Source organism: Oratosquilla oratoria, chromosome 16 (genome assembly GCF_046742065.1).
Source record: "Oratosquilla oratoria isolate Oo_2021 chromosome 16, ASM4674206v1, whole genome shotgun sequence".
Taxonomy (NCBI): domain Eukaryota; kingdom Metazoa; phylum Arthropoda; class Malacostraca; order Stomatopoda; family Squillidae; genus Oratosquilla; species Oratosquilla oratoria.
Window position 1 is genome coordinate 59,830,013 of NC_134792.1, and position 8,173 is coordinate 59,838,185.

Below are 8,173 nucleotides of genomic sequence, written 5' to 3' on the forward strand. Positions count from 1 at the left end.
ATTCAACTTTCATTTCTTTCCATAAAATAAATGAAGACCTTGGGAGAGAAAAATATGACATTTCATTGAATTACACTGGGTAAATAGCGAATGTAACTATTCAAGATATTTACCGTCTGATAACCTTGTTTACCTTATTTGCAACATGGAACTTGCACTGTGAAATTAGAGTGGGAATTTGAGTACGAGAAAGAACTGGCTTCCACTGTAAGATAATATAATTTCAATTTATATGAACAGTTACTTTGTAGACAATTATGTAAAAATTAAGATAAAATTGTAAAATTAAAGGGATGGTGTGACTTACCGTTGGGTTCCCGGAAATACCTATGAAGTACCGAGGTTTACCCGAATATATTCATCAGGTTTGTTATCTGATTTTGTATCGGTTTTATTTTTATACACAGCTTTGGATTTTGGCTATGTGCATAAATGATCAAGGGAGGGATTAGTAATGGAAATAATAAATCACTTATTCACCTTCGGTTATTAGGTTACCTTGGAAAAATGGGTCACTTGGTCAAGTTACATAGTTTTTATTTTTCTTATGTAACAAGAAATATGAGTGAAAGAGGCATATTTGCATGGTAGCCTATAGTGATTCATGAAACTAAGGGAATAATTTTGGAAGTTTTTAATATTCAAACCCTTCCCTTTTTTCACTTTTACAGGATTTGGGTTGGGTAGGGTACCTGCCAGTTATGGAGAATGTGGTACGATATGACATTTTTGGTTGTTGTAGTTATGGACTGCAGTTTACCAGGGTTTTAATCCATGTGGACTCTTGTACCACTGTCATGTAATCGCAGTTATGGGGAAAGGGTTTAGCTGAAGGATATGTTGGTATGATTATCATTATAGTCCAAAGACATCACAGAACTTATAAACATGAATAAAGAACACAAAGAAAAACATGCATGTAATAGCTGGGAAAACAAATATGAAGAATGAAAACCATTAGGAATCCCAAAAATTAACCCACTCCCTGCCCATGAACAGGGATGGACTACCCGGTAAGCTTACTATGGGTCCTAGTCTGACCACAATTTTTGCCCCCTCCCGGCTTAAATGTATCATACAAGAGCTGAACAATTTGATATTTTATTGAATCATAAGAATGCATTAATGATACAAAATATATATTTGTACAGATTTCCAGGATTCCCATAAATCATAATGTGGTTTGGTGCATATTATTGGTTGGGTCTGTCAGGTTTGTGGGCCCCTCAGAGCTTGGGGCCCTATGCCATCACATACTTGGCATATACTTACTTTCGGTATACTTTCGGTAATTTTGTCTGTTAATGACACGGCTGAAGTCGGCTTCCGCACGTTCCAAGTTGTCCTTGGTTCTGTACTGCTTCTGGCAGGGTGTTGTGGTGGCTGTAGAGGTATCCTGGTATCGGTGGATGGTCTGGTAACCCATCCAGCCATTTGTCCAGCTTTCTCTTGAAACACTCCGGGCTAGTATCTTTCTGGTCCCGGAGATCTCTTGGGAGGCAGTTGAACAAACGAGGTCCATTGTGAGTGAAAGAGTTGTGTTTTATTGTCTTCACTCTTTGTATGGAGCCTACAGTACCCTTTATGTAGCATAGTCTTCCCTTTCTCGGATGGTAGTTTGCCACTATTCCCACATTAGGTACTCTGCCCTCCAGGATTTTCCACACATAGATGATTATATAGCGTTCCCTTCTCCTCTGCAGAGAGTACAGTTTTAACTGGCTCAGTCTATCCCAGTAGTTTAGGTGCTGTACTCCCTGAATTTTTACAGTGAAGGAACGCTGGATAGCCTCTAGGTTGGCTATTTCTTGTATTTTGTATGGGGACCATAGCTGGCAGCAGTACTCGAGCCTTGGGACTACCAGACACTTCCATAGGGTCTTTAGGCACTGCCCATCTCTAGAATTAAAAGTTCTAAGCACCCACCCACTCAAGTTTAGGATAATCTGGCCCTGTACATGAAGCAGTTAGAGCAACCCAAGGAAATATACCTTGGCTTCAGCACCCCTAGTCTATTTTGGGTTTTGCTTCATTTATTTTTGGACTTTGGTTACTTTGTATTTCCAGAAGTTATAGATTGTTTGGTGATTCACTTCCAGGTTTTCTGCTTCAGCATTGAATAGTAACAGTTTCTTAAGGATCTTGCCTTTGTTTTCCGGGTAGGATTGTTGGAGCAGTTTGTTTTGGACTCTAAGCAATGATAGCTCATTGCACTCTAGTAAGACATGTTTGAGGTTTTCTTTGCTCCGACGGCACAGGGGTTTAGTTTCAGGGTGTTTGTCCTGGCGCAGAATAGAATGGCAGGATCTAGGTTATTTTTATAGATTTCTTAACAAGAACATCTCCAAAATAAGTTTCAAGCCTACAACTGTAAAAGATAGCCAGAGACATGAAAATTTAAGCTGGACAAGTGCTAAATCCACCCACCTCCTTTTTTCCAATAAAGATATGAAAGGGGCAATAAGGAAAGTGAAGAACTCTTTTAGGATCAGTTAAGATCTTAAACACCCATCTCAAACACCTTGGCCCAAGTGCTATCTTACATCCAGTCTTCCACCTTGAATTCCACAGACAATATCTGTAAACTAACCTGCTGCGTTTTATTAAGCACACACACCTTACCTGAGATGCTCCAAAGAAAAATACCTCTATGGTTATTTAAGCTTGTAACCTGTATAGTTGGCATAATGAATGCTTTAGTTTAGTCCCTGAGCACATGCCTTTATGTGTAATATATATTAAACAGCCATACTAACACAGTAACCACTCTCACCTTATTCAGCCCCACTGTTTTTCCATATATTGACTCTGCCACTGGATCCTCTATTTCTTTTTCACTAATTTGTGACCTTTCAACTCGGTTCATGCTTCTTTCCAACATCAACATTTCAACTTCCAATCTTTGCTCACATTGGACAGTTCTTCAAAGTACCCTTCCATCTTTATGTAACCCTGACTTCCTGATATTAACAATCTTCCATTATCATTAGTTATGCTTTCTATTTCCTTTCTCCTCTCACTTCATTCACCTGCTTCCAGACAAATTTCTTGTTCCCTTTAAAACCACCATATATCCTGTGTCTAACTTTCACCTGTTGTGCTTACATTGTACCATCATATTTTAAACTCATCTGTCTACGGCTGCAGGTATCTTGCAAGAAAGAACCAAGACTACAGATTGATGCATTGAAAGTTATGCAGTATTAATTAGGGTAAATTTTATATATTAAAGGATATAATGGGGTTGTAGGGGGTTTGTGTGCATGCTTGATTACAGGGGGATTTGCGCTTCATTGAAAATTGTATATTTTTTTCAGAGTAGCAATGTCAGAGAATATGCCAAATGACCTGGAGCTGAGTTTGCTCCACAGAAAGCCAGATTTCTTAGAACCTTGCATGAACATGTTGAATGACTATTGGCCAAAAAGTAGAACTCTGAGGTAAGATAAATGGTTAATATACCTTCTATTCTCTCAGTTATATACATGTAATTGATTTACTTGTTTGTTTTTTATGTAGATGTGTGTTTTGACCTCGCCACTTTTATAATGGGAAAAGGGCCTTTGGTATATATTTTAATTTTCACATGATTTATTTGGTTCAACATCATGAAAGTATTTATATTAATGAAGAATATAATCATCCTGAAAAATAAAAAAATATATATTTCCATAAGTATTACAGATTTTATTTTGGAGGCTGCTTTATTAAGGAATATTCACTTTCATTGTAAATTTCTTTCAGGATGAGATCTTTGACAGTATCATGTGACAACCTTCCAACCTCTTTAATACTTCTTCAGAAAAATGGAGACAAAGAAGAGTTAATTGGTCATGCTCGCATCAACACTTTGCCCCGACATCCAGAGGGTGTCTGGGTTGAATCCGTTATGATTCGGGATGATCTAAGGGGAAAAGGGTATGGACGCCTTCTTATGATGAAGACAGAGGAATATGCCCGTGCTCATGGTTTCACAGAGTCATATCTATCGACATACGATCAACAGGGTTTCTATGGTAAATTAGGCTATGAATTTTGCCCTCCTGTTTGTTTGTATGGAGGAGCTGTACATAAGAATTTCTTACCTAAGGATTTTCATTATTCGCCACAATCTTATTTGACACCAACTAAAAAATCTAATGATGATGAAAAGAAAGACAAGACCAAAGTTAATGGACTTTGCAAACTTGCAAATGAGTTTACAAAAAGTCTTGTTATACCCCAAACCGAAGAATTGAAAAAATCATCGGCAAAGGCGTATGTACCACTTTGCAAAAATGATATTCAAAGGGTAACCAATAAATCAGCCTCAAAAATGTTTATGAAAAAACAATTGTGATTCATTAAATGACAAGATTTCATGTTGAAATTTAAGTGTGTAATTTGAAAGGATGATAACTTCCAAATACAATTATAATGTCAGAAACTGAAATTTGGTTTGAGAATACAAAGAACTGTACCTCCTACCAAAATTAACCTGAATATACGGTGCAGTGCTTTTCCTGTGAATGGATCCCGTTAACAATTAAATGAGACGTACCTCCACACCTTTTTTTTTTTTTCAGTAGTAATACGGTTGATGATTACATCACTTTGTATTTGTGGTGGGAAAGGTGTGCATAGAGTTCATTTACTGATGTTAATCCCCTTCACATCCATGATGACCTTTATAGATTTTTCTTCTGCAGTGGGAGATTGATTAGAATATAATTAACAATACTCAGAGATATGTACAGTATTTTGTAACATTAAGTATTGTATTTCATCACTGGTAACCAGTGGGTAAATCCTTGGAGACCAAAGAGGTGGAGTTGTAAGTGTAATAAATGAGATGTTGAAGGAAAATAGCAGAAAGGATGGATAGTAGAAATTGAAAGTGATCAGAATTTTTCTTTGAGTGAAAATTAGTCTTCAGTCGCATAAGAAAGCTACATGACTGATCTGTAGAAGTGTCAATGAAAGCTTTAAAGTATTGATTGCATAAAACTTGTAGTCACAACCATATATAGGATCATAGTGATTAAGGGTGCAATATTTTTTAGCATAACCTCACTTGTGGCAATCTGTATATGCTAACATATAAGAATTTGGTGATGCTATGTTGTAGGAATTGAATGAAATGTATTGCTTTAAGTTTCACTGATTGGAAACCCACAGCAGCAGGCAATGTTCCTTGAGCCCTCCTATAGACCCCCTCAGGGAAGAAATCTTGAACTATTGTCTTTTGTACTAGTGTGGGACTGTTTATATCACTAGGTTATAGTAGTAGGAGGAAGGGAGCAGTGCCTAGTTGCCTGTACTTGTGAAATGAAGAGAAGTGTAGTCAAGTCCGTAGAGGTCTTGGGTCTAGTCTGGAGTCCGTGTCATCCCCTTGGTGCTGTAACTCCTGATGGAGGTGAGGGTTTTGACAGAAGGTTTTGAAGATGAACAGCAGAGAGATGGGTCTCTGATGCTCCATCTTTTAGGACTACCATTTGCAAGTACTTTTGTTCATTTTGGGGTTTCAATATTGATAATAACTGTTGCCTCAAGTTCCAAATGGAAACACGTAGTCCCACAGTCCCCAGCAATGTTCTGTGGGACCTCCGATAGCTTTCTCTGGGAAGAAACTTTGGATTGTTATTTGTATGTGACTATCTATATTTCTACATGTTCCTAAAGTCATTTTATATGATTACCTCCTGATAAAGGGTGGAAGAAGCCCTTGGTATATAGATAGACCTCCAAGAGGGAGGTTATGTTTTTGAGTGTCTGTGTTTGTCAGCAGTTTTATGCAAAAAGTTACCTACAGATTTTTATGAAATAGTTGGGAGTGATGGAGTATGACCCAGGTAACCTACCATTATATTTCAGTGGCAATCCTATTCATAAACTAAAAATAGGGATTCTCTAAAAATTGGAACAGTGGAGTATTTCTGTGCCAACCTCAGCAAGTTACAATCCCAAGACTGGTTCTATTTTTGTATTGTCATCATGCGCAAATGCATTGGCAAAGGTTTGCATCAAGTGCTTCTAATTGTATATGAATTTTTTTTTTATTGTTGAACAAACTGTTAACAAAGTATAATGTATGCAACTTTTTTATAGGCAACACACAGGAAGTAAGAATGTTCAAGAAGAAACACAACTACATTTTTTAACTTATTGTCATCAAAGGAGACTTCCATACCTTAGCAGTAAAAATCAGTCTACAGTTAATATGATTTAATTTTCCTTAGCAGAGTTGTATTCACTTATACTTTTTATAATAAAAGTTCAAGATACATACATACATATACCAAGGCTTTTTCCCCCTTCCAAGGGAGGTAGCCAAAAAGGGAAAGGCATAAAAACACTCCCACCCATTTCATCCCTAAATACACTCCACACCCCTCCCACCCTCCTGGATGACGGGTCATCCCTGCACCCTGCCCACCGCCCTGGGTCAGAAGCAGTGTCGCAAGACACAGTACATCCACAGCAAGGCCGCTTCATTTAATCGGCGACCCCCCCCCTCTCCGTCCCCCTCTGCATATAAGGCGAGGACGGGGAGAAATCCCTTCGGGCTGCGTCAAAATTTACTCACACATACTACCCCGGCCCCCACCCACCCCCGCCTATTCCTCCTCATGCAGTCACAACATCATCCATTATACAACCATTCTCCACTCACCTCTGTCTTCCGTCCTCTCCCTTCCTTCCTCAACAGACATTCCCCTCTTCCCCAAAGCCCCCTTCACCCCATCCATCCCACTTCATCCTAGGACGTCCCATGTTCACTCCCTCCACATCTGCCTTCCATACCTTTTTTACTAGTCTTTCTTCACTCATTCTTTCCATGTGTCCAAACCATCCTAATATTCTTTCATCAACCCTATCTCCCAAATCCTTTTTCACCCCTGTTCTCCGCCTCACCTCCTCATGTCTCACTCTAATCCAGCTAGTAACCCCCACCATACTTCTCAGACACCTCATCTCAAACACAATTCAAACTCCTTCTCTCTTCTCTTATTATTCCACGTTTCTGCCCCATACAGTGCTGTTGGCACAATCACTCCTTCATACAGTCTCCTCTTCGCATCCATTCCCAAATGTCTATTCCTCATTACACTCTTTAAACCACCAAGGCATTTACTCGCTTCTCTCAATCTACATTCTACCTCCACCTTTACTCCACCTTTTCCTGCTACACTTGCACCCAAGTATCTAAAACTATCCACTTCCTCCAGTCGCTCTCCCTTAATGTTCACTTCCAGTCTACTGCCACTTTCACCCCTTGTACATCTCATCACCTTACTTTTACCCACATTTATCTTTAGCTTTCTTCTATCACATACTCTCCAAACTCTGCCACCAGCTTCCTCAATCCCTCCTCTGACCCTGCCACAAGCGCAGTGTCGTCCGCAAACAACAGCTGGCTCACCTCCCACTTTTCTCCATTTTTTTTTTTCTTTAACCATCTCCAATCCCTGACCCACTACCCTAGCATTCACCTCTCGCACCACCCCATCCATGTATAAGTTGAACAGCCAGGGCGACATAACGCATCCTTGACGAAGTCCCACCTTTACTTCAAACCACTCACTCTCTCCATTTCTAATCCTGACACATGCTCTTACTACTCTCATTAAAAACTCTTGACAGCTCCCAGAAGCTTTCCTCCTATCCCATAAAATCTGCATAACCTCCCACAGTGCCTTTCTGTCCTACCTATCATAAGCCTTATTCCAGATCCATAAAAGCCCAAAAAACATCCTTCCCCTTTCCTATAGCTTTTCTCACATATCTGTCTTACCACAAAGATCTGATCTACACAACCTCTACCTGTCCTAAATCCACACTGTTCCTCACCAATTACTCCTTCTGTTCCTCTCCTAATCCTCTCAATTAAGATCCTCCCATAAGCCTTTCCTACTAACACTTAACAGGCTAATCCCTCTGAAACTACTACATTCAACACTTGTCCCCTTTTCCCTTGTAAAGAGGAACTATACAGGCACTTCTCCAGTCCCTCCGGTGCTCTACCCTCTCTCCAGCAAACATTAAATAACCTCACCAACCAGTCCACCATCACTGAACCTCCCTTTTTTCAGACATTCTGCATGGCATCCATCCAGACCAGGTTTGCCTTACCTACTTTCATCATCTTTACAACTGCCTTCAAATTCACCTCATCCTTCCCCTATTTCTTCCT

The 8,173-nt window shown here is 39.5% G+C and overlaps 1 protein-coding gene across 3 annotated transcripts; it reads left to right on the plus strand.

Annotated features, from left to right (window-relative positions):
* The first annotated feature begins 85 nt into the window (after window positions 1–85).
* Window positions 86–6,198, plus strand: Naa80 (N-alpha-acetyltransferase 80). Of its 3 annotated transcripts, none has more exons than XM_076199947.1 (3): window positions 86–207; window positions 3,318–3,440; window positions 3,745–6,198. In XM_076199947.1, the coding sequence occupies exons 2-3, from the start codon at window positions 3,325–3,327 to the stop codon at window positions 4,337–4,339; spliced, it is 711 nt and encodes a 236-aa protein (XP_076056062.1). In that variant the 5' UTR covers window positions 86–207; window positions 3,318–3,324; the 3' UTR covers window positions 4,340–6,198. The 3 variants fall into 3 exon arrangements, with proteins under 3 accessions (XP_076056062.1, XP_076056060.1, XP_076056061.1); XM_076199945.1 differs by having other exon boundaries at window positions 134–365; XM_076199946.1 differs by lacking the exon at window positions 86–207 and adding an exon at window positions 400–1,013.
* The last annotated feature ends 1,975 nt before the right edge of the window (window positions 6,199–8,173 follow it).

Bases quoted from the DNA above. Each gene is read 5' to 3' on its own strand.
- Naa80 (XM_076199947.1), top strand. From the start codon at position 3,325: ATGTCAGAGAATATGCCAAATGACCTGGAGCTGAGTTTGCTCCACAGA. The intron at 3,441-3,744 runs GTAAGATAAATG...AATTTCTTTCAG, and splicing joins CCAAAAAGTAGAACTCTGAG to GATGAGATCTTTGACAGTAT.